Genomic DNA, 26,771 nt, shown 5'->3' on the forward strand with positions numbered 1-26,771 from the left:
TTGGGAACACACACACACACACACACTTGGGAGGAGAAATTCTACTTTACTGTGCAGACACTCTCCCACCCCCCTCGACTATCCCAACAAACAGCTTATGAATCATTTGTGCTTGGAGCTCCTTGTGCCAACAGTGTTAACCTTGCAATTTCCCCACTGCCCACCACACACACACACACACACACACACACACACACACACACACACACACCACTTCTCCACTTAAGTTATAGAGTGTGAGCATCCCAGGGCAGGGTGCCAGACCCGAGGAAATATTTACCTTTTTGAAGCAGAGTCAACTCTGTGGTTCCCAGCTTCTGCTCAGCCTGAGGCGTTGATGAAGTGAGGAGTTCAGCACCGAGGCAGAAACCCTTCAGTTTAGCTGACCGCCTAAAAACACAGGTCCAAGTGCATTTTCTGGAATTTAGTTAATACTGTATTTTTTGTTTTTTTGACGCTTGAGGTTTACAGTAAATTGACTATATACTGTGTCTATATATACAGTACACTGTAAACCCCAAGCATAAAAAATACGCTATTTATACAATCCAAACTAAGCTCTAGAAAACACACTTGGCCCTTCAAGTAAACTATAAAATTTGGGTTGGCGAATTTTGTAAATATCACATATATATGTATATACCTATGTGACTGTGAGCATGTGTGTAATAATTCCTGTGTGAGGAAGCACCTTAAATGCCTGGGGAAGCTGTGGCCTTAAGATAGTGATTTCAGGATACAGCAATATTAATTAATATTTCAGTTAATGGCACAATTCAGTTTAAAAATGTGACTTTTATCAATTTAATTGGGTGGTGATCTTAAATTGGTCCCTTTAAATTTTGTTTTAAAGTAATCTTGATCTACATAGACTCTTGACTGAATCATACCTCAAAATAAAGCCTCATTTTCACTCCAATATACACAAACAGAAATGTAAGCCAACTGTTAAAAGCTTTAATATATATTTAAAACTGATGTTAAGTGAACACGTAAAGTCAGTTCTTGTTCCAAAAGCGCTATCAAATGTCTCCAAGCGCATGATTTGGTGTTCAGAATTTAAATTCACGATTGGCCTTTTATCACAAAATGTAAACAGAGAAGAAATTTTTCAATATAAAATTTAATGTATGATTACTACACACATTTATATGGAGGAGGATTAGGGCCACAAGTGGAAAATGTATTTGAGTTCTGAGATGAATCTCTCTGTACATTTATGTACAACTGCCTCTGCATAGTGCAATCCTACAAGTTATATACCTGTATATAAAATGTAAATATTGAATTTTGGACACCTCAGTATCTGAAAATTATAGAACAGTTACACTGTACATTTATGTGTGCGTCTAAGTTTTCTTGTTGAATTTCAAAAGTTTTGATCCTGTATTTTGGGCAGAATGCTGCCAAGGAGGACATGAAGGAAATAAATTGTGAGTATTTTGCTGGTTTGTGTATCGTTTTATGTCAGTATCCTTCGACACCTTTGGGTTTATAAAGAAAGACCTTGATGGATCTGAGTCTTACATACTTTTATTCATTTCTTTGAATGCTTTGTCAGGAGGGCCAGTGCTCAGAGGGGGGGAAACCTTTACAGTTCACCACGCTTTCACATCAGTAGTGACAAATGTCCATCACAGATATAAAGACCATCAACATATCCGAGCTTTTGTCCCCCTTTCCCAGCTGTCTGTGAAAACCGCCCCTCCACAACAATGCACAAGATATGCAACATACAGAAAATAAATAGATGCATGTTAAAGGTCATTTCCATATACAAATATATTTTCTTATGAAGCTTATTGTACAAGCATTTCTTTTTACCTACAGCATAACATTTACAAGATAGGATTGAACAGTGTAATAGAGGAAGCTCTTATAAACTGGTGATATATATTACAAGTGAGTGTCTTTGATATGTGCACTCCAAAAAATGTTAGTGGGGTTTGACAGTCGAGGCCTGGGCTGAGTCACCGAGGCAGTGAAACTAAAGGGCTCAACCGAAGATATTGGGAATAGACTTGCTATACCAACAGTCCTTATGTACGCAGTGTTTGGATAGGTTGTACTGGCACAACATTTTAACCGCAGAGGAGGGCACTCCAGTCAAGAGCATGCATCGCTAAAATCTGTATTGGCACAAGATGAGGAAGCACATATTGGAAAAAGTGTCGGTACAAAATAGTCGTATATAAACTAAAACAATCTGCCCTTAGCTATTGACACAAAATAAATGTCTCTGAAATATCAAAATAGTGAATTGTTTTGCAATACAATTAGGAATAAATTCCATTAGCGATCATAATTATCAAAAGAATATGCTCTAAGTTCACTCCTATTTTTGTACCATTACAAAAAACCTCTTCTCAGATGCTTGCTTTTTGACGGCTTCATTGCAAACTGAGCTCGGTTCTCTGTGCGACCGCGCCATTTTGAACAGGTGATGAATTCAAATCAAACTTTATCAAAGGCAGAATCCACCCATTCAAAAGGCACTTCTATCTCAAAGAGACATCATTAGAATATCATCAAAATATAGCGCGCTATATACAAAAACAATGTACAAGTCTATAGAAAAAAAAAAGTTAGCCTCTATATTTCAGTCTATCTGCTCTGAATAAATATTTGGTTTTATGGACTTCATACGACAACAATACACAACCCAAGGCAAGGGTTCGGCGTGTTAGCGGTTCTTTAACGTGTGCCTGCTGTCAAATTAGAACACGTCTGTTACATGTTGACCTGACTCAATGCACATGTGATAAAATAACACACCGTCTAACGTTTTATGAGAAGTCCACTGTATACAGTAATGTTAAAGGCTTGTGAGAACTTTAATGAGCTCCCTCTATTGGCCACAACAGAATTAGCAGAGTTTTCTGCCAGAGAAAGGCGGAGACGGTCGTTTGAGCGGCAGAAACCATCAAAGCTCTCAGGTTTGGGAGTGCCGACCTAGGATAACAGATCAGATCCCCCTGAACACCTCATTCATTATGATATGTAAGACAAAACTGATTCCAGACCAGCAGTTTTAATTAGAAGTGCTCAGATAGCATTTTTTGTTCACCTGCCTACCTACGATTACCAATGACCAACTTTGAGTACAAAACCGAATACCAATGTGTGTACTTTCAATTTCTTGCTCTTCTACTTGATCTAAATGTATAAAGAACCGCTCAGTTTAAGACTGTAAAGCCTTAGTAGCTTTTAGTCTTCATAACTGCCACCTTATGCTGTAAATAAGATGGCACTTTATTAATCCCCTTGGGGAAATTCAGGATAGATAAGATAGAAAGATAACTTTAAACATTATGAATTATGGCACTTTATTCTGAACTTTAACAATACCGAGAACAAATACCATCAGGCTCATTACCACCACTAGTATTAATCTTAGATGTTTGGTAAGTCCCAGCTGTGATTTTATTTCTTTCTGAGGTCTTCCAGTCCATAAGAAGGTCAAACATGCCTCACAAGCATCAAGTGGCTTTTAGACTCTTGTGGTTTTACTCCTGTAATAATATCAAGGTAATATGCCTTGTTTAATGTAGTAGCTTCTTCTTTTAATATGCTTTATCCCTTTATCTTTTAAAATGAAAACTTAAGTTTCTGGACAAATTGCGAACATTTTCTTGGCGGTGTAGTGTGCTTTATAAAGACTGAACACAACAGTTTCTCAGAGAGGGTGATATATTGGTACATGGGCTTCCTTGACCGTTATTGAAGACCACACAAATAACAAGTAGCTTACTCTTCTGCATAAAAATGATTCTTAAAATGTGTGTTCTGTACAACTATGGAGCAGTGATCTAAACACAAATACGTAATGCAATCTACTGTCTACACCACAATTCTGGCTTTGGAATCTAATATATCTCTCTATAGCAGCCAAGGCAATAATTATGCAATAATTTGTCATATAGTGAGTAACACAGTGATAGTACAGACATAAATACATACACATAGTAACAAAAACCATGCAAGTGCGAGCAGAGGTGACTTTGTGGTAACGGTCAAAGGCAACTTCAAGCTAGGAAGGAGGAAAGATGACAAGGACCCTCCTGAAGTCATCAGTTCAAACTGAGGGTGTACGTTCAAGACTTGAAGAAAGAGAGAGAATTTTTCCTGAAATTTTCCAAGTGTTTTTTCTTTCAGTTTTTGTCTCTCCTAACAAGATCGCACCTCAATCTGTCTCGGGTCCTCTGTATTTCACGATCATTGAGCTCATGAATGCATTTGCCCTGCTACTTTCCAATGGATAATGAGCAGCGATGATGACGACAACGATGATGCTGATGATGACAATAATGGTGAAACTGGAACATAGAGATACGACTTCCCGTTCCAGATTGCTTCCACGAGGAAGACGCACTCGATCCGTTCCTTCCCGTGAACGGATCGGTCGACAGTCTCCTCTTCACCTGGAGCAACAGGCAGTACTCTCCTCCAGTGCAAAAGGGAAGTGTGTTCGATTTGTGTATGTGTGTTTGCATGTGAACGAGTGTATGACTGCGATGAAACGGGAGGAGAGAGAGTGCGTTCTTGGCTGCGTGTTGTGTGTGACGTGAACCTAAGTGTGTCCTCTTTTTCGTACGATATGAGGTGTGTGTGTGTGTGTGAACAGGCGTAGAAATAAAAAAAACATTATCTGCAGGCGCAGGAATCGACGGTCATGTTGGGGTAGACTTTCAGCACCACGTTCTTGTCCTCGTCGAAGAAGAGGATGCTGAGGGAAGACATCTTCTCGGGGACGCAGCAGGGCTCGGGGATGCCCGGCACGACCCCCACCGCCCGCACTATGCTCTGGATGGTGGCGTGGTTGGAGGGCTTCAGAGCCTGAAGAAGAGGGGCGAAAGAATTGTCAACTACTGGGAAAATTAAGAGTTTCATTCCCAAAAACACCATATATCCATTTTGAAAATGTTTTGCTAGCAGGAAAACTTTTGTCAGTATTGCAAACACAGATGATTCTAGTGTCAAAAATGTTTTTATTTTTAAAGTGAAGGCTTTAGGAGGATTCACAACTTAATAATAATGCACTTTAATTTCATGCAGCAATCATTTTGTAGAAAGTGTGCATGTTTTCAAGGTGGATACCTCATTTTGGGTTGAAACTCTTCAGATATAGTTTTCTTGAAGGGCATTTCTTAAGAAGCATTGTCTCCTAATCAATTGGGCTTAAACTCATGCTAACAGCAATCAAATTTCATAGCAACTTTCTCAAGTCAGAAAACTTAACATGCATTATCAATCTGCACAGGACCATTTCATCATCACTTGGCAACATGGAGGAGACACTATAAAAGTGTCTGTCCAACATGCCTCTCTCTGCCACTGTGAATAGATCAAAGCCGGAGTCCAAGAGGTGGCTCCGTCCCCAGCAGTTAACACCTGTGTGTGCATGTGTGTGTGTGTGTGTGTGTGTCACCTGCTCAGCTGCCTCTCATACCTCAGCGGGATCCAATGAGTGACAGGCTTCTTCCCACAAATCACAATAACCTAGGTTAGAGCACCTCCTAATAGCTGCTATTTAGCAGCTTCTAAAGCGGCAGCCTGACAAAGGAGGCAGAACATCACAGGGCTGCCTGACTACACAGCAGACCTGTGGGGGTGGGGAGGGGGGTGGGGTGGGGGGGGCAGTTGCCTTAGGCCCTAGGCCCTACTTCTGGGACTAATTACATCTGACTACAAAGGCAGGCGACTCCGAGCTAATGAATTAAGTGGATGAAACCTGTGCATTCCGGCCATGTTTAAAATACCTGTGATCTTATCTCGTCACTGGGGCCACGAGCTACGAGGGGAGCTGATGTTTAACATCAGTTGAAGCAGAGGTTTCTTTCTTTGTTTACCTTCCTTCTCTCTTTCCTTGACACATTTATAAACCCGTATGATGCTAGAATGTGAAGAGAAACCTTCAAGGACAGCACGAGTCCTTGACTTGCTTCCATCAGGGTCCTTGTTCCTTCTGCCTAGGCAGAGTTGTAATTTTGGCATTTATTAAGTTCTATTTCTAGGCCAGCCGTCTCCTCCTGAGGAAGGGGCAAGTTTATACTATTGGGTTTTATCCATTTAAGCAGGACTGATTTTCATGATTTGTTACTACGCCTATTTGGATGTAGTATTTGTAGTCTTAAGTCTTATTAATTCCTACTTTTTACTGCATGCTTGCTAAACTAGTACCTCACATTGGACGCATCATTTGTGGCAATTTACAAATTTGGTTCTATAACATTCAAGAATTGATTATCTGCAGTATTAATGCAGGATAGATGCAAGATGAATGCATGGAGGAGGACTTCTAGAAGTGCTACTGCAGTAATCTGTTGATCCTTGCAGTTGAAGTTGCTTTAAGGATGGAGGTTTCAATTTCTGACAGTTTCTGAGGCTTTATCATCTATAGTAATTATAATAATTCCCAACCATGTGAGGACAAATAGGCTATAGGGAGTTATGTCTAATGTTATGCATGTTAACATACTACAGAAAAAAAAAATCTGTTTGACTAAAGATAAGTTAAAGACTTAAGAAAGAGGTGAAATAAATGGCACTGATAGCGCAGCCCGGCCTCTCCCACTTACATAATGCCATGCTGCCTGAATGCAAATAGTGACTGAGTGTTGAATATATATTTATACAGTGATATGTATAATCTTATGTCTATTGTCTTGCACTGTATATGAGGTCCTGGTCTCCTTCTACCATATGTCAGTATATCAGTTGTCAGTATGTCTCCAATATCCCTCAATGCATCTAAGACAAATTCCTGTATATTAATCATGCTTGGTGACAAAAGAGATTTTGATTCTGACAAGAAAACTGAAGAGGTGGACCACCAGATGGTGCTACGGTTCAAATGTAAGAGGGCTGTTGGCCAGAGTAGGGACTTTACCAGCACCTGGCCTTCAATTTGTAAACTATTGACATTAAAGAAAAACAACAGATTTCCAGGAATGTTGGACCAAAGAACTAACAGGCAAGATACACACCATACATACACACCACATGTGTGTGCAGCATTCATATTTACATAAAAAGGCTCACCTTTGGCATGGGGAACTGACAGGACCCTGAGCAATAGTAGGCGTCAAAGGACTTGGGCGAAATAATCCATTCGCTCCAGCCGATGTCGGCAAAGTCCACTTTCAGGTACCTCCGCGCGCAGTTCCTGGGCTCGTTCCACTGCTTCTTTCGCGCCTTTTTAATGGTCTGCTCGTCGAACTGCAGCAGGGGCATCTTATGCCGCTGATTCTTGCGTGTCTTTTTCCGTGGCCGACGGGCCTGCTTGTTTTCAAATGGTTCGTACGGACTGGTCTCGTCCCAGCCGGTCGTCTCGTACGGGTATTCGGGCCCAGGGAGTTCGTTGTTTTGTAGAGGGAGCAGAACATTAACCGAGCGCTTGTGTCTAGGCCGCAGCTGCTGCTGCGCGGTGTTATTGCGTACATGCAGTCCCAGTTTATGGAAGCCAGGTGCGAGCGAGCCCTCTCCTGCCACCGAGTGGTGTCTCTGCAGAGTGGTCACCACACTTTCGGGTTCCGAAATGGCAGAGTCATTGGCGTAGACCAAGATGTAGGGTGAGCGGTCAGAGAGGAGCCTCTTCCAAGGCCTGGGTCCTTGCGAGGCCACGTCGATTCCGATGAGCAGCTCGTCGTGGTGTTTGGCCTGGTTGACCACGCGAGTTATGTCCTTCCACTGCCAAGATATGAAGTCCCTGTACAGCGTGGACACGTTGATGACAAAGTGTCCCAGAGTCCTCGTCTTGTTATCCACAGAGGCAAAACTCCAGATGACCATTTGGATGTGGCCGTGTCTCCTGGGGCCGTGACGCCCACAGCTTTTGGACCTGGAACAGCCGTGGGTGCTGTTCTGAAGGTCTCCAATGTAATAGTGGAGTGTGGCTGACAGAACATCTTCTGACTTGGTTAGGGAGGTGAGGTTGAAAACCTGCAGCTGCTTCTTGTTTATAGTGCCTGTGTACATAATGAATAACAGATAATTTACACACAGCAACACAATTGTCCAGTATTTCAAGAAGTCAGAGGGGCCTTCTGTGTCAAAGTAGGCCTATTCATTAAAAAAAATATAAGGCTATGACCATAGGTGCGTTTACATATAATTCCAGCCTGATCCAAAGTTAGGCTTAAATTATTAAATGTCATGACACATAGCTGCCAGTCAATAGGAGGCAGTATACTCTAACAAACTTGGACTCAACGTGCAATCTGATAGTCGTTAATAAAGCCCACCTCCAAGTGATAATAACACAGTGTAGCCTGCAAGCGATTTAGAGCTTATCAGATTTACTGTAACACTAACTGGAATAAATAAATAAGCACCTTCAAAAGCAGTAACCCACCACACTGAAGGCTCCTGCGCCTAAATCTACAGCGTTGCATGTTGTTTGGGCTGTTGCCAGATACACGTTCCAAGGCAAATCTTACTATCGTTAAATCCTAAGAGGTAAAACAATTGTCTGGCCAAGTGGTGTTTGCATGCAAAGGTCTGATACAGAACCTCTGTTCAAATCATGCCCAAAGGGTAACAGGTTGCTGACATTTCACAACAAGGACTGGATCAACAGGTGTATTTCAGTTTCAGCTGAGCAGATCAGCATATGGCAGAGTGAGACGTTACCCCCCTTTTGTCAATCACGTTTTACTTTTAAGACCTAAAACGGGAAAATAAACTATTCTCTACTGATATCAGTCGGTATTTTCAATATGCGTAAAATGCGCACACATTTTGTGGATACATTCCCCATTGCGCTTTGAAAGTGCGGATAATTTCAGCTGCGCAAACCAGTATATGGCAGAATGGGACGTTACCCATTTCCAATCAAATTTAACAATTTCATGCACTAAGACATGCATGTAAGCCCTTTCTCTACTGATATGAATCGTGTTATCAATACGCGTAAATGCGCACACATTTTGGATACATACCCCAGTGCGCTTTGAAACTGCGGACAGTGTTGCCGTCTTTGAAGGGAAATCCAGCCTGGTTGTACTTGGCGTAAAGCATCTGCATGTGTTCCGTCATTGTATCCTGTAAAAGCAGATCTCCGTCTTCCTTCGTCGGATGCTCTTTATCCACCGAATGCGTAAAATCCACCTTTCTTCTCGCAGCTAAATGGTCTTTTTTCAACATCGCGCAGTATCCAACGCACAGATAGCTCCATCCGTAAATCAGCACGACCAGAAACCGAGAGTAGAGAGCCATGCTTGAGCCAGAACGGAGGGACCTTTCAAAGGTAACTTGGCTGGTGGTAAAACAAAAAAACAAAAGTTATGGAAAACTGAGCGCGTTTCCAAAAGTGGTCCCTATCTCCAAAAAGACATAGCATCACCTGAAGAAGAGAGTTCTGTTAGAAAATGATACCATCACCTTTGGGACAGGACACTCGCAGCAAGAGAGGAAGGTGAGGAGGGAAAAAAATAAGAGCGTAATCCAAGTTCTCTCTCTCTCTTGTTTTGATAAGTTGTAGAAGGTCTAAATGCTCTAAATTCGCTTAATGAGTGATAAAGTCCCGGCGCGCGGCTGCAGGGTGTAGTATAAGGTGTAGTACTAGGTGCAGTAGTACTACTAAGGGACCGAAGCTCTTGGTTTTGTATCCGAGGTCTGGGCTGATCTCAGGACCAGCAGCCAACCGTCCCCCTTCTCAGCTTTCATTGAAGGTAAAGCATGTTGTGCTTGGTATTATAGGGCTTGTGGGACCAGCTGGGTATTCCTCTCACATACAGAGAGAGAAAGAGAGAGAGAGAGAGAGTAAGAGAGGGAGAGAGAGAGAGAGAGAGAGAGAGAGATAGAGAGAGAGAGAGAGAGAGAGAGAGAGAGAGAGAAAGAAAGAAAGAAAATAGTTTCCTGTTCAAGAAACTTTTTTTTACGCAAATTCACACTAGGGACAAATTATCTGGATTCATATTATCAAGATATTATTACGATTTCTTATTCAACACGTGGAGAGGCTGTCTTGTGGGATATCACAGTGCTTCCAGAGGGACTTTATCCATTAAAGGATATTCCACCAATTTGCTTGATATCCATTTAACACCTGAAAACTGGGTTACTACCACAAACCAGCCCCTCTGTGCGCCAGTGAGTGCGTCATTTCTACTCCGCAAAGCTGTGCGTCTGGGCCGCGCTGGTGAATGAAGCGGCTTATTGTCGGCATTAAAGGCTCTCTCCCCTATTTAGTTTAGTTCAATGGAGTTAAGCACACACATCCTGTACCATCACGGTCCGATCCGGATGCTGTACTGCGTGCGTCCCCCCCCCCCCCAAAACAGCAGATTCATGCGGGGTTTAAACACCCCACCCCCCGCCACTGGGGCTTCTCTTTCAGGGGCACTCGGGAGGAAATGATTAGGCCCATTTCCCCGCCCTTGGACATCTGATGGCAATAATATTAGCATGGCATGTCCTTCATACCAGTCAACACACTGAAGGGATTTAACCCCTTCAGCTGGGAAGAGATGAGATGGAGACATTCAAAATAAACAACAACAAAGAAACCGCAGGGTGGGAACTTTCTGGTTAATGAGCTTGGACACTATTGAAAGAGATTTGAATGAGATAAAATTATGTTGTGAGTTTTAATGGTCCTTTTTAATATTTCCGCTTTGAACATTTTTTAAAAAGCTAACAGCTGTGTGGTGTTTTTGCTGTCAGTATGTATCAGGACTCCCCTCTCAATCTATTATGGGCTAGTAGTTCAGGTTAAATGGACCAGTAAAATGGCAGGCTACATGATATATTTCAGTTGAAATTGCTTTATTTAGTGCAATTTTAACCATAAATTGACAAGAAAACTGTGATTAATATAAAGCCTATCACACTGATAATACATTTCATTGAAAAAGATGAATTGAAGAGTTAAACTCTTACAGGCCTAACTTGGCAAAACAAACAAGAAAACTCGTTCTGTTTGTGTGTGTGTGTGTGTGTGTGTGTGTGTGTGTGTGGCCACATGCAAGTATTGAAGTAAGACAACTTAGCTGAAGAATAGTCTAATTTATTTTTTCAAAGTGTATTCAGCAACAATCTGCACCATACATGGCCCAGAGGTTTAATATTGCCATTGTGTTGATGTTAAACATTTTGAAGAGTTCATGTGTGGAGGCGTGGCTCGACCATTATCCAGTATTGTTTTTGAAAGAGCTCATCAAAACATTGATCATGTATCACATCCTTTGCTTCTAGGCTTATTTCTCAATAATGTATTAATCTTATTATTGACAGGTGAAGCTTTACATGCCAGGCTACCTCCCACATCAGGTGTCATCATCCCCATACATGTGGATCAGCAGAGGCCTACTACACCTGCCAGTAGGTTCAGAGGGTTGGCATCATCCATATATTCTCATAATGGCATATATCAGTCTAATTCATGTAAATATAGTGCCAAAAGTTGAGGCAATGGTTGAAGTCGTCCATTGCTGCTACCTGCAATGTTTTGTGAAATCAGGACCTAAAAGTCTTCCGGATATTAGTTCAGAACAATGGGGTGTTTTGTAATATGAATTTGCACTATGCCAAAGCATCATAGTGTGAAAATTGCTTGTGCTTGTTTGGGCTGAAATATGAAAGTCTGACAGGGTTAAAACAGGCCAAATTACAACATCAGAAGACATCAGACTAGGTGAAACTGGGTCAGTTTCACAGAGAAGGCAGAACAGTATCTCTATCTGTATCTAAGGCCATTTCAACCTGAATTCACCTCTTTACCTCATGTTGTGTATATTAGGGGCAAGTTAGGCCTCCGACTAATAAAACCACGCTTCAGCTGAAACCCCAACAGCTTAAATGCCCAATAAAGGAAATGGAGAGGGATACAGCCGTTTAGTTTCAGTATTTAATTTAGACTTTATTGTGAAATCTTTAGTATTTACCGACACATGATCTGTCTGAGTGAATTCTAATGACTTGTTTTCTTGGGGTTAGGTCTTCCTGAGAGGTGAGGCAAATAAAAAGCGGCCAGTGCATTTCATGAGCCTTACACTTGCTTGTTTGTCCAACCGCCACCCCCCCCCACACCCCCCCCACCTTTCAGTTGCCTATTTTTCATGTGCACATCTGCTGTTTTGATTGGTAGGTGTTTGGAACGACTTGTGCCACTTTGAGGGAGGGAGGGAGGGCAGAGCGGGCAGTTTCATCACCGCCATTGAGCCACATGAATGTGCCGTGGCCCGTAAATCTAAACAGCTGTAAATGAGGGTGAAATGTTCATTTGCCACCCAGCCGGTTTGAGGTCTTCCTTGTGACTGAATGAAAAAAACAAAAAAAAACACAAAAACAAATGCAGAGCAGATAGTCAGATAGTGAGATAGTGAGGCGGATGGTCGGTTGATTGCGACAGCCTTTGCCTGAGGTGAAACCCGGGCTTATGCACAGAGGCCATAAACAACAAAAACAAAGGTCAAAGAGGAAATCAGATCACCAGCACTTTGAATGTGCTTGTCATCCTTGTCAGTCCAGTTACGGTTCAAACCCAGTTGAAACAATGGCTGAAAACCAGTTTCATTGTAGCTGCATTAACCAAAATAACCCAAAATAGACCTACTTTTTTAAATCATTTCAAGAAATACATCATCAACAACAAAGAACACATGCTTACATAAAACAGAGGGAGACAGAAAACACAACAGGACCGACCAGACAAGACAGAAAAGAAAACAGAAATCGAAGTCCATGAAGTCTATTAAAAAGTCCATAAGGCATTCCCAGCCGCCGTTGTTTATCCACACCCCAAAACAGAACCAGAGCCCACATCCCCGAAAACCAGAACCCAGACCCCAGACACCAAAACCCGTAGTTTTACAGAACCAGAACCCACATCCCCATGCAAAACAAGTCATCACCCCCCCCCTTAATCTTTCACCATACATATTGTTTCAATGAGGCCACTGGATAATAGTCAACAAGGTATAATTCAGTCAAAACAAACAAACAAACAAACAAACAAACAAACAAACAAACAAACAGATGCAGCCATTGGAAGTCTGGCCTGGTATCTAGTCAGCTGACAGACATTAGAGGTTTGTGTTACAATGTCGTAATTTGTTTCCACCTCATAACATTCAAGACAGAACTGCCAGCAGAGTAGATGCAGGATAGATGCAGAATAAACGCATGTAGGGGAACTTCTAATACAGATACCACTGTCACATATATACTTTTATTTTACTTTAATTCTTCAGTTGTCACCGTTTTATGCTTCTGGGATTCACTCTTACTGAAACACTGAACAAAGATTACATATTCTACTTTTCCTTTGCAGTGATTTTTATTAGACAACATTTTGCGGAGCAGTTTGAATGGGGGAAACAAACGCATTGAGGTGTCAACAGTTGATGTACTGTATGTATTAAAGTGAACATCCTGATCCACAGATGGGACTGTACTGTAATTCCTCCCAAGAGCCGGTTCTTGTGTAAAATGAATACCAACATTTCTGACTAAATAGAAAAAGTATGTTTTTTTTATTAATTTTTCTTTTTTTGTCCAGGCACAATTTTTAACATGACGTCATCAAACAATCATTCGTCCATTTGGAGGCTTTGCAATAATTTAATTCAAAATCTACAGGAAACAGACATTTCTGAGCAAGCCTGCTTAACAAAGGCCAAGTTAGTTTTTAGCCATTCGACATAGCTGATGTTACTTCTGGTGGGCTTGATTCCTAGCACGTGTTTCATTAATAAAAGCAAAAAAAAAAAAAAAAAAAAAAAAAAGAAACAACACAATCAAAACAAACTAAAAAGGGAGCCAGCTGCAAAGTGCCAGCCGCTGTAAGAATTTTCTGAAGCAGGTTATTTGCAAACTTCTCTTCCATTCAAAAACAAAAATGTCAAAGTGAATGACTAATATGTAAATGACAGAGCACTTTGATGTCCCGTAAAGTCTGCCTGGCATCTGGGAACATGCGGAATGCTTTAAGCCCATTTCCCTTCGCTTTGTGAAGACTGGCAGCATTCTTCCAGTCCAATTGGAGCTACCGCAGCCTGGGGGAGGACATAAAAGCAACCCCCATCATCTTTCAAAGCTCTTACGCCTTTAATTTGTTTAGACAAACAGCCCAAAACATGCCGGGCCAAAGGATGAGACGGGCCTGGGGTCCCGGAGCAGGTTCCTGCCCCTAACTAAGACCACCGCTTTGGGGACAGCAAACAAACTGGGCCAAACCGGGCCCGGCCTTCACTACAGGGAATACGAACGATTAAAGGCCTAACGTGTGTGTGTGCATATGTGTGTTTGCTTTGGCTGAACTGAAACGCACTCCTTCAAACTCATGTCCAGTTCGGGTAAGCTTGCAAAGTCATAGCAAACTTATTATAGCTCTAAACTCGGTGTCCCAGCATCGTAACGGCGGCCTGCAGTCACGCACTTGGCAGAAGGAGCGCGAGCTGCGGTCGCTCCCCGCCAAGCCCGCTGTCAGCCAGAAAATACTTCATTAACAGTCCTGCAACTCTAAAACAACAGTCGTTATCTCGATCGTGTTTCTCTAACTTAACAGGAAGATGATTTCCCAAAATCTAAAGTGACATATAAAATCTCTGGTTATTTGCGAGGAAGTCTGCAAGTCGTCCGGCCGGTCCATCCACCTCTTACTTCAGCTGAGAGCAGCTTCTTTAAGAGCCGCCTGCCGCCTGCAGCGCCCTCCGCCCAGATGGCACGCATGATATGAGAGGAACAGTATGCACATGACGGTGCGACTAAAACAACTTTTATTTCGATCAAATTAAAGGCTTCCAGTAATCTCCAATATGTGCTTAATTGCAGTGTGCGTCGGCGGCAGCCTCTGAGGCCTAGGCTGTCCTGGTGATGTGGTCGTAGAAGACGACTTGGATGTAGAGATCCGACTGCAGGGGCGTCCTGGTCGAGCTCTCGCCAGGTGCCGCCTGGAACCCGAGCAGACGTACAGCAGTTAGCAGGCTGGCCTGTAGTCCTGATACAATTTATTCAATTTGACAGTTTAGGACATACGATTTAGCTGAAAAAATTGGGTGTAGTTACTGACAATTATACTTGATTATTGGCCTGGCATTTGCACGCATGTAACAAGCAATCCACCTCTATCTAGTTTGGACAATGTTGTAGCTTGTGGCCTGTGAGATGTGATAATTTTAAGCCATGAAAACTGCCTCAGATATGTTAGCAATTAAACAAAATCATAGATATCAACAACACATTTCTACATAATAATAGGCATATTAAAAAGGATGCCAAGTGCAACATAATTTGACAGTTACTGTAATTATTCATTTTCCAAAAATCTTCTGGGTTTTTTAGTCTACTTTGAATGTCAAAACTGACATGGCCCCTCCACTAAGATGTGAAGCCCACACCAGCTGGGAGCATTTATTTAAGGCTAAGTGTGTCAAAAGCCTCTAGTGGGAGTGGACACATAGCCAACCATTACACTCAATTTACACTTTTACCTCAAACACACTTGTGGGTGTCCTAATAAGTAACGCAGTCTTCAGTCTTCCTTCACAAGTTCAAAAGAACGTCAATAAAAATAGACCAATAAAAATGACCTCACAGAAGCATTGAGAGCAAATGGGAAATGCTGGGTCAACTAAATGATAAGCATCTATTTTTATGGAAACCAAAAGGTGTCATTACACTCACGTCATCCGAATTACTAAAACACTCTATACATTTAGAGTTGCAATTTGCTGTTTTTTGGCATAGATCGCATCATGTCATTCCCACAACTCAAACTTAAATATGACATTTTTTTTTTTTCCCTTTTGGCGAGAACAGACAAACTGGTCATGGTATGATAAAGGCAGAAAAACAAACAAGCCACCCAAAATGAGTTGATGTGAGCCTTGATTCTGGAAGGTTCCCCTGAGGAACTGTGGCCACATGAGCAGCTAGTGAGCTCATGGTGGGTTAAAAGCTGGACGGTTCTGTGCCGCTGCATACCGAGCCAATCTGGGCTGAGCTGAGCTGGGTTCTGGGCACACGGGTGGTTTGCTGTGTCTGGCTTCCTGTGCCTCCTCTTGTGTTTTTAATAGACAGCCTGGTCGGGGCGGTGCTCGACCGCAGCTAGAACACTGCGCTGCCATTTTGGCCCTCGGCTTCAAAAAACGCAGTCCCCAAAGCTCTGTCTGCAATTTCAAAATAGTTCGGCCCCACCAACTAACTTCCCTACCCCCCCAGCAAAGAGAGAAACCAGAGGGAGAAAAGCTCTGTCTGTCAGTCGTTATTCTTCCCGGGCCCCTGTCGGACTGTCAGCATGGAGGAAGCACCTGTCTCAACCCCTTGATCCTCCATTCTTCATGCAGGTGGAAAGCAAACATTTCTTTCCCTCCCCTTGCTTTCTTGCTCTCTCTCTCTCTAACTGTCTCTCTTATAGGGTCGCTCTGAAAATTACTCATGTCTGATATCTGCAGCTGATTAAGACAGTAGCTAAGCCTTCACGTTGGAAGATGGGCTAGAACTCACTGTTTTGTTAAGATTTTTGGCATTTTTGCCTTTGTTTGACAGTAGAAGCTGGAAAAATTGGGAGAGAGTGAGGAGTATAGCATGGAGCAAAGCTCCAAGGCCAGATTCAAATCCAGGACATCATGGGCACATGGTAAGCGCCTTAGCCAACTGAGCTACCAGGGCGCCTCAAACCGACTGTTTTATAGAACTCTGTAGTGCAAAAAATGGATTTGAAAAGTTTATTTTGTTGCCTTATACTGTTTGCTTTCCTTGGAAATGTTTTATTGGCTCTCAACAGGTGAACGTACGATCTAGTCAGCAGTACCATTTGTCTCCCTGGGGCTTTAAAACAAAGCCAAAAGGCAAAAGGGGAGCAGGGAGTGCCAGACCGGTGTCAGTGTTGGAAAAAGAACAAAAACTTACCCATGGATCCACATTCAGGATCTTTCTGTCCCTCTTGTTCTTGAAGAGAAGGCCAGTGGGGTTATCGTAAATCACCTGGTAGTTTGGGCTTGAGTTGGACGTGGACATCTGTGTCTTCCAGTTCTGGTAGCTTTGAAAATAAAATAAACCCACATTTAGATGATACAGATGTAGCCATTGTGGAGGCCCGAGTTTTTACTGCATGCTTCCCAAAGAGGTTTTTGGGAAGAAGTTGGGGAGAAGTTTTGCTCCATTTTAAGCCAATCTAAGTTTACATAGCAAGGTCTGGGAACCAGCTCAGAGACACTAAAGTTTTGTGTTATAATGTGCTGCTTTGGTTCTACTAACATTCATCAATTATCTGCAGCACTAATGCAGGATAATGCAGAATACATGCATGAAGGCAGACTTTCTTTTAACTGAACATAATGCAAAAAAAATGGTAATAATATACAAGTCTTAGACACATGTAAAACAAAATCCATAAAGCGAATATGCTTTCAAAAATAATGAAATGAACAGCTTCTAAATAGAAAAGAAATGACTATAAAGATCAGTCTATTGACACACTAATGCAGAAAACAAATAAATAAACATCTAAAAACTTTTGCACAGTACTGTACATATTTCTTAGCATGGTAGGAAAGCTGATAAGGCAAAAAACATGATATTGATATGATATGATATGCTAGAGGTGTGTGCTACCTGGCCGTTTGACATGCCTTTATGGAACATTTTCATTTACGGGCTCACTCAGCAGGAGGCTTTAAAACACCCGGGTCATTCTCCAACACATGCCACATGAGCACCGTACTGAGGTCACGACTTCGCATGTTTCATGGAGGAAACAAAACATCACGGATTGCACAGTATTCAATGTCAATGTCCAACAGCTGGTTATAAAACACATTTGTTTAGCTGAAAAAAAAGGAACGCAACCTGCAGAGTAATGTCTCTTTTTGTAAGAGTGGGAGAGAGTAAAGTCTGTTTCCAATTTGATTTTGAGGGTGCCGTGTTGGAGTTCGCCAAGGCCAGGCATTAACGTAAAGCTGTGGCTAATAAGCAATTGAAACCATAGAGAGGGTTGAGTTCCAAAATAAATGGCCGATTAATTTACGGCATCCGATTGGATCCTCCTCTCCTTTTCCGCTTTCTTTTATTGACACAAGCAGAGCAGCAACAGTGTGCGATTGTGTTTGCAACACAGTCAGAGCTGAGGGAAAAATAACCGTTGGGACATTTGAGCTACAGTAATATGTTTAAAATGTAGTACATCAACTGGAGGATCTGATTTTGTAACATGTCAGTTTGATGTATTATGCATTTAGCAGTAGTTGTGGTATTGTTCTCTCATCACTGATCAAATAAAGCCCTTCAAGCAGATTGCTGGAGATGTTTGTTGAAGAGGAGCAGGAAAGAAAATCCATCCATATCAACCTGACATTCCCTAACCACAAAGTTGGCAGATCTTTCGCCTTTGTTGATGGGAATTACAATGAGGCAGGTTGGGAATTGAAAACATCTCATTATAGTAGTTTTGCATATTGCATTGTTCCCATGGTAAGTTTGCTTGAACTCACTGCAGGCTCACAAGAAGAGTACAAACTACAGTTGATGTAGTTTTACATAGTAAAAGCTAAGATACTAGTCTCAAAATTCTGTGGACTGTCTGCAGCATGACACCTTTTGGAGTTGGACAACTTTATGTTTGAAGCCTTTGTCCCCTTTGAACATTTAAACCCAAGATGTCTCCCTTGCCACAAAAAGGCCCCACAAGTTTTTTGAATGTACAACACTCAACTGACCGAGCCTAACGACAGACAGCAGCCTCAATTACACTGCGGTGGTAACAGGTTTGACTGTTATCACAGCACTCGATAAGTAATAAATAAGCTGTGCTCCTGGTGGAGCCGTGCTCCAGACCGTAGTGACATTCTGGCCCTTTTCAGTGGTTCTCATCACTAGCTCCAGCGGTGCGAGAGCCAGCTGCTTTGCAGTAATACAACTCCAAATGTCACACTTTGAGGCGCTCAAGGTTGCTTTAGCGGGCCTCGGCTATTCCCCAGCAGTAGTTTGTGGTCCAAGAACAAAGTTGGACCTTAGGGAGGCGGCTCTGTGTAAATCTGGGGGAGAGGCACATTGTGCAGGGGGTAGAGCGGGTGGGGCTGAGGGTCTCCGCAGCAAGTTGTGCATATCGAATGGGCTCATAACATCATGGAATGATGCCAGCACACTACATGTTATATTTCACTTGCTGCATTGCTTTACTGCAGCCCATACATGATGAACAAGAGATGTAAAATATTAATGAGCCAGACCATAAAAAATAAATCTCAAAATGTTTACATTAACATTTTGAGGAGACGGCAATCTTTGAAATATTGTCCTTGTTTGGCTGGTGTCAGACTACGGTTACGTTTTCTCCAAGATTTGTTTCAGTGGCAATCTCTAGTGCCACATAAAACTTGTTCACAAATACCCATTTGCATTTGGGCCATAAAAATATTTTCTGACTACAACATATTAAGTAAGCTTGCTACAAATTACAAGCAAACATATAGCACCAGCAACATAAAAACCTACCCATGTGGCCTTTCCAAAACCCACAGACCCCCGCCACGCAATTATGGGAAATGTAAATACGTATCACTGCAGAATGACCTGTTTCTGAATAGCTATGAAAAGGACCGTTCCAGCCAATAAAGGGAGAGCAATGGAGTTTACTGCTGGTATCTTGGCAAGATGACTTTCCTGGATTGCTTGCTTGTCATATACCCAAAGACAGTAATTCAGATTGAGGGGAAAGGATTGACCTTGATCACACCATGGCTAAACTTCTCAACATAGACCGTAGACCCAACTCATGGGACCAGGAGATGTGGCCGGCCCGTACTGAAAGACCGCTGGCCCTCTCTGGTCATGCTGCAGCTCTGTTCTCCTGTAGGAGCCACCCTCCTTGACATAGAAGCACGAGACTAATCAAAACGAGTAGGTTTTGCTATGACTGTTCCATAAGCTACGATAATTTTTGTACCGTATGAAAAGACAGACAAAAGAAACCAGTTTTCTCTAAGTGAAAGCTGATGGCTCCTGTTAGGTCTCGGCTGGATGCCATCTGGTGTCTCAGATGTCTGTCAAACATCTCCTGTCAGCTTCTGGAGAGGACTGCTCCTGCAGTAAACACACACACTGGACTCCTCCTGACACTGACAGTCCAAACTTTGTGGGGAGATACACTGATGCATAAAATTATAAGGTATGATAGGACGAGAAGTCTGGACGTTTTTTTTCTGAACTGCCAGCAGAGCTGAGTAACGCAGGTTCAGAATAGACTACTGCAATGCCCCAATTATGAAATACAAATTGAGGTTTTTTCCCCCCAAAGCTCAGAGGAAAATTATATTGTCTGAGACTCGCTCACATAGACACATGCATACTTCCTCTCTTTGCAAATTAGGTTTGACAGCGTTTTCAGTGACTATTTATACCGAAATGCCATACAACAATTAACATTTTTTCGGTAGACCACTTTTATGCCATGGTGAACCGCTTGCTTTTGGTAGAGGAATGGGACAGATGTGAGATATTTTAACACTGAACATGAAAAAGACTGACGGAAAGTGTAAAAAAAAAATGAAGAATTTTCGAAGTATGGCTGAGAATTTCGTACAGTACGTTACTTGGACTTGCTGATCGGACCCGCCTCCTTCACGGTCCCATATGAAATGTCACCGGGGCAACTGACTTCATGGTCGGTGCGCATTTGGTCTCAAAGAAAGCCCCAGCAGCTGGATGGCACCACACCCAGACACATGGACCAGTAAAAGTGTGAGAACCTGGATTTGGTGGAAACAATGACGGTGCTCCCTGATCTTAGCACCGGTTCCTGGTTCCCTATGCATTCACCACTGCCGTTTGACACGTGCACTGTGTCCTTTCACTTTCCATAGTTACCGTGCTTAGCTCTATTGTTATCTCCAGGCGGTCATTTTCCAGAGTAATGTCAACAGTCTCATTACAGGGCTCAGAGGAGCTAAACTCTCTGGACTGGATGATATATATTACAAAAGAGCAAATACCTAGGGTGCGTATTCATTCAGCTCGTTTTTTTTTTTTGTCGTAAATGAAGAATACTGGTCCAATAACTGTTTGTCAATTTAATGTTTGCGGTGTAGATCAGAATGGGTCTGGTCAGCGTTGAGAGCAGGGGGAGGGGGGTTGGGGGGTGCTGGTTCTGGGAAGCCATAATTTACTATGAAGCCTTCTGGGGGTGTCATGGGTCCAATTCGAAGACACATTAGTGATGGGAGATACACACTTGATAACCTCAATGACATACACACATTTACATGACATCCAAGCTGGGATTTAAAATTCTCACTCTAAACTGCATAATGGATAGTTACATCATATACAGTGCATTGGTATGTATGGCCAATTTAAAGTGATGTTGAACTTTGGTAGCACCTTGGCTTGTGTATCTTCCTCCATGATAAAACCCCCAAATCTGTGATTCTCTGTGATCTGTTGCTCCAGCAGAGGAGACTGGAGAATTGTTTTTTTCTCTCTCCATTCACTGCCATTGTGAGGAGGAACAGTCTGAAAATCACACGTCTAGCACATAAAGGAACGCCGACAAAGCAGATTCTGACAATATATAAAAAAAACTAGTCAAGCTGCTAAATTGTATTTAAGTGAATTGCTTTATGTTTATTATTTTATTATTATTTCAGTTTGAACAAGTGTAATGCCGAAATCCAGTCAGAGGACAATTATGCCGATGGAAGAAAGAAAATTATATGTTTACTAACTGTAAATAGGGGCGAAACAAAGTGAGACTTGTTTTTTATATAATGGCAGAATCTACTTTGTCAAAGTCCAGTCTCCCAGCTTTTTTTTCCATTTGCATATTAACTTTTTTTTTTTTTCACACGTGAGCTCCTTATTTTGAGTCTATTACACCACATGCTCAAAACAAAGAGAGACCATTTGATGTATTTCAAGGTGTTGTGGCTTGCTGTCAGGTCCTCTAATAGAGCTACACACACACACACACACACACACACACACACACACACAGGCCAGAGGCATTACATAATGCAGTGACACAATTGGGTGTTATACTCTATTCCATATGACTGGAGCTCAAGAGGCTAATAGCACCTTGACCGAGAGAGGTTAACTATGCAGCGCTCCCTCGGGGTCAGCCTCAGTTTTTAAAAAGGGCCTAGAATAATACCGGGGACTGGCCCAATATCTTCACTCATATTCCAAGAATGCTCACCAACTACAACTTATCAGTCTGGTATGATAACACTTTAACGACGACAGCAGAGATTTATGGTCGTTGATAATAAAGTCTTGAAAGCTTGTGTCATTTTACAGTCCTACTTTGAGCTTTAAAATGTGGACCACTGCAAAATCAACTGATTGTTTCAGACATTAAATCTTAATTATTGCTGACACAGAAAGCCTATCAAACTTGGCAGGAGGTCTCAGATGATGCTATCGCTGGTGGAGCACCGCATTAATCTATCAAAGCAAATCCAAACAGTATCAGCACAGAGAACAAACAATCCATTTGAATGTTGCCCTGAGGATCCAGCCAATAAAATGTGTGTGCGCCATGTGTGAAGATCGACACACATGACTTGGAATGTTCCGGCTTACCGGCAAATATTTATCAGAGCTGGCAAACTCCATTGTAACAGAATATCCCACCGCCCCCATTAAAGCGCGGACACAATGCTTCAGGCCGACCTGCTAAATCACCTTCGGAGCTGGAACAGTTTCTCTTTTGTATTAAAAGTTAATAAAGTAGGACAGCAGTGCAAATATTTTCACAGCGGCAAATGAAGCCAGACACACAGGTGCATTGCAGAGGCTGAGCATGGAGGCAATATGGTTTTGGCCTCAGAGGAGGCATGCGCTGTTTTTCTACTGAGCAGATCCTTCAAGTTCAATGTTTCAGTCTGTCGCCAAATGCACACAGCGTAGAGCTAGCACGCAGGCAAGACTTATAAGTTCCAGCATTTCAAAAAGCACTCTTCATAGTAATTCTGCATTTGTCACATAATAAAGTCCTACGACTGCTGATCTCAGATGAACATGAGCTACATTTACTAGTTAACAGGTTTAACATATAGCTTGAAAAACAATTCAGTTTGTTTGGTAAGGCTCTTGCTCTTTTCTGCTTCGGGCTCATGCCTTAACATGGAATATAACAATGTACGGTCCAAAAGTGCAGTAAACCAATTAAGACCACTATCTATGCGAGATGGCGCCCAGCCTCTCCAAGCCCTTATAGTGAGTAGAGGGAATAGAGAGCGGGAGACAGAGAGAGAAAGCAGGGAAATGGCCAGAGTGCATAAACAGATGGTCACTTTGCTGGGGAACATTAAATAGACATCAGAGATGCTGGAGGCACATCTGGAGTGGCAGGAAGCTGGGTGCATGGAGCTGCAGATCTGTGGGATAATTAGGTGAGGGTCAGGACTATCGTGTGTGTGTGTGTGTGTGTGTGTGTGTGTGTGTGTGTGTGCGTGTGTTGGAGGCTCACAGTAAAAAGTAGTGCTAGAGACTTACAAAGGGAAGAAGAATTTGCATTAGCTTTACCTGTAAGCAAATCCAACATGATACTGTGCATCGACATTGAATCACAAAGTATTGTTACAGTAAATATGCGATATACAGTAACTTATATTATTTACTAAAAGCTCAGAGTTTTGATGTTGATTTTGATCCTGGGTGACAAAAACTAATTCAGACTATTTTCACTATTATCATCTCTCTTGGTCTGACGTTGCTATACTCATTCATAAGTTTCAGACAAAGTTCAGCAAATCTTAATCAATTATCATCACTCATAATCAATATGCACAGCACTTCTTAACTTTGTCAAGAAAAGTGCTATACAAATATAGTTATTATTATTCTATGTTTTTGTATTTTAACCGTTTCCAACATATCGACTTTCTACAGAAGCAACAAGGGACATCCCCCGAAAAACGCAGCACTTGATTTATTTTTACCGGGTTTCCCAGGAGGGCGGAGGCTTACAACATATGCCTTTACAAATGATGTTTATATGACCCACCCACCCAGTGTGCCTGGCAAAATAAATCAAGCTCAGCGTTCAACTGATTTTGTCCCTTGCTGCTTCTATAGAGTGAATGCAAACGCAGAAATTTTGGATGTGGATGAAAGTGTGAAAGACAAAAAGAAAATATGAGAAAAAACAAATGTATGAATGAGTTCAGCTCTGTCAGAATACAACCGACCAACCGTTCTGTGTCTGTTTGGTTGTTATTTGGTTGATTTGACTGCTTTTTAAAAAGATGTCAAAACACAGGGATCCATTAATGGCCTTCCATTAATAAGACAGAAACCAGAAGTTGTAGTTCCTATCATTCTGAAATACTTAAAGTCCCAAGGAAGCGGCATTTGTATGGTGTCTTGCTTCCGTAATTTGACGCATTTCCAGTTGAAACAGGATGTTGGGGCGGGACAGAACACAGGGAGGGACTGTTCAAAAGTTTTCAGAAGTTAAAAATAGTTGAGCTATAATTATCAATTTTGATTTTTCAAAATGAATACATTCCAGCCACTGGGGATGAACACCCAAAAATGCACCACTGCACCATGGTGCCTCTCGTGTCATTTTGAAAGCTGTGAAATTGCAGGTTTTACATGATGGGAGGGGCAGAGGGGCAGAGGGGGGACTGTCCAAAAATCTGTGATTATTGGTTGAAAGTTTTAGGTACGCCTACTGGTACGTGATGAAGTAGCCACTAAAGATTTTCCAGTAAGTAGAAGTGATGGGATTTTGACATAAAAATACAAGAACATGAACATTTTGTATTTTTTTTGGCATTCACTGTTGAATAGGTTTACATTATGATATGGAGAATTATTTTTCCTATCATTATGACTTTAAACACATTCAGGTCTGCACATTGCCCAGTACAATAAGAGTTTAAGTGCCTTAAAGGGCTTTTGAAAGGTTATTGTCAGAGGAGGGAAGAGCAAGTGTGCTCGAGGGTCCAGCATCCAGCTTGTGAGTGTGCTGGAGTTTTGTTATGAGAATCCAGACAGTAGCTGGCATTGGTTTTCTTGAGATATGAGTCTCATTATTCACATAACACTCTGAGATTAATCACACAAAGTTGGCCCGTCAAGATATGTTTTCCTCGCCCTGATGTTGCTTTACTGGTTCGCTCTAGCGCGGAGATATACTTTCCAATACATGCCAATGACATTACTTTCTTCAAAATGCATCCAACTCATTCATTTGTCTTCTTCTTGTGTTCGTATTCTGCATAGTTTTTTATCAAGGGAGACGCTCTGCGACTGCTCAGATTGCCTGTGTGAACCTATCCACCCTTGCTGGAGGTGGGAGGTGGAGGCCGGAGCTGGCGCTGGTGTCGCTGGGCTGCGTTCTTTGTGGCTGTGGAGGAGGAGGAGGGACAGGATTCAGAGTCCTGCGGTGGGAGGTTTGGTGCACCGAGTGGGCAGCAGCTCCAGCATCTGCTCCCTCTTAGTGGCAACCACACTGGGTGTTATTGTTCCCGACAGAGGCAGAAAAAAAAAAAAAAAAAAAAAAGGGAGGCGGAGGAGGAGATAGGAAGGCGAGAGGTAGCAAAGCACAGAACGAGAGTTTGCGTAAGTTGTAAATAAATACAGATACACATAGAAGGCAGAGGAGATATAGATTTAGAGAGTAGAAGAAGAAAGAGATGAGGAGGGGGAGTGAGACGACGGACGGGGGGGGAGGACAGGGAGACCCATGGAGGGGAACGCCTCATGAAAGCATCATTAGGGAGGGGGCCGTACCTCCAGGCATGCTCGCTCACTGACTCACACCTCCGGCTCGTTAGGGCTTCCACTCCGCAGAGAGAAGGCAGAGTTCAAGGCTGCGAGCGGTGAGTGTGTGTGAGTTCACATGGTGAGACACGGATAAACAAAGCTTTACACTTCGGACACTTTTGTGCCCAAGAAAGGGAAAACCACTTCCAACAATAAAATCAGACCTTCGTTCTTGTTCTCCTTTAATTGTGGAAGTAAAAATGTTTTCTACAAACCGCAAACTGTTCCACTTTGAACACTGATATGCTCATTTTGTTTAGAAGAAGACAGCTTTCTGAGGAGTTTTGTGATTATCAATAGCCTCTTTTCCACTAAGGAACTTAAGCCCAGGAACCTAAGCCTAGGACTTTTTTTGTTTTCCAATTTGTTTTTTGGACCTTCAGTGGGGCTTACTTTGGGGCTTAATTCAGGTGCTTAAGGACCAGCTAAACACCCTGGTCCAAAACTGTAAGCCCTAGTGCTTATATTACGTAGATTGCTTGTTGTCATAGAAACTACTGATTAAACTTCTACCAGTGAGCAAGTTTTAGCATTGTAGGCTATTCTATTTTTAGTGATTCTATTTATTTATTTTACATATTTTGTTCAACAAAAAATGTCTAGACAACACAGGTGTCTAGGTGCTGTCTAATGGGTGGACCGCAATATCCAGAAGCAGCTGGACGAACCTGTGCGGAGAGATGCGCCATACAAAATCAAAATCATACTTAACGAATTGGCCAAAATCGGTGGACACATATCGGGCCAAACAGCAACAGACACAGAGTTATAACTGTCAGCATCATTTTCTTGCAAGTTGTTAAAAAGTTACAGTGTTAAGTTAAAGTGTCCGTTACCCGTTGCCATGTTTTTTTATTTGTGTGATGATCACGCAAAAATAAAAAAAAATGTTTGAGGCTTAAATTCTTGGGCTGAAGTTTCTTAGTGGAAAAGGAGCTAATGGCGTAGGTCGTCCTTACACCGCAGCTCATGAGAATGTACGATAGCTATTGTAGGATGACAGGACATTGTATGTGTCATTACTGAGAAACAATATTTATGGAGGCATGGTT

General features: G+C 42.2%; 2 protein-coding genes across 2 annotated transcripts in view; both read right to left on the reverse strand.

Moving 5' to 3' along the window:
- Positions 1 to 3,109: 3,109 nt before the first annotated feature.
- bmp3 (bone morphogenetic protein 3) lies at positions 3,110 to 9,615 on the reverse strand. The gene is made up of 3 exons (XM_071923842.2): positions 8,940 to 9,615; positions 7,042 to 7,967; positions 3,110 to 4,836 (listed from the first exon to the last, which is right to left on the reverse strand). Exons 1-3 carry the CDS (start codon positions 9,214 to 9,216, stop codon positions 4,645 to 4,647), a joined length of 1,395 nt encoding a protein of 464 aa, XP_071779943.1. The 5' UTR covers positions 9,217 to 9,615; the 3' UTR covers positions 3,110 to 4,644.
- Positions 9,616 to 14,801: 5,186 nt separating this feature from the next.
- The window catches only part of cfap299 (cilia and flagella associated protein 299), a 76,825-nt gene continuing 64,855 nt past the window's right edge, over positions 14,802 to 26,771 (reverse strand). The window contains exons 6-7 of the mRNA XM_071923851.1: positions 16,855 to 16,984; positions 14,802 to 14,894 (exon numbers count right to left, since the gene is read on the reverse strand). Coding sequence (XP_071779952.1) covers positions 14,802 to 14,894; positions 16,855 to 16,984 — 223 coding nt within the window. The remainder of the gene's footprint in view (positions 14,895 to 16,854; positions 16,985 to 26,771) is intronic.

The sequence above is a fragment of the Centroberyx gerrardi genome, chromosome 8, assembly GCF_048128805.1.
Source record: "Centroberyx gerrardi isolate f3 chromosome 8, fCenGer3.hap1.cur.20231027, whole genome shotgun sequence".
NCBI classification, from domain to species: domain Eukaryota; kingdom Metazoa; phylum Chordata; class Actinopteri; order Beryciformes; family Berycidae; genus Centroberyx; species Centroberyx gerrardi.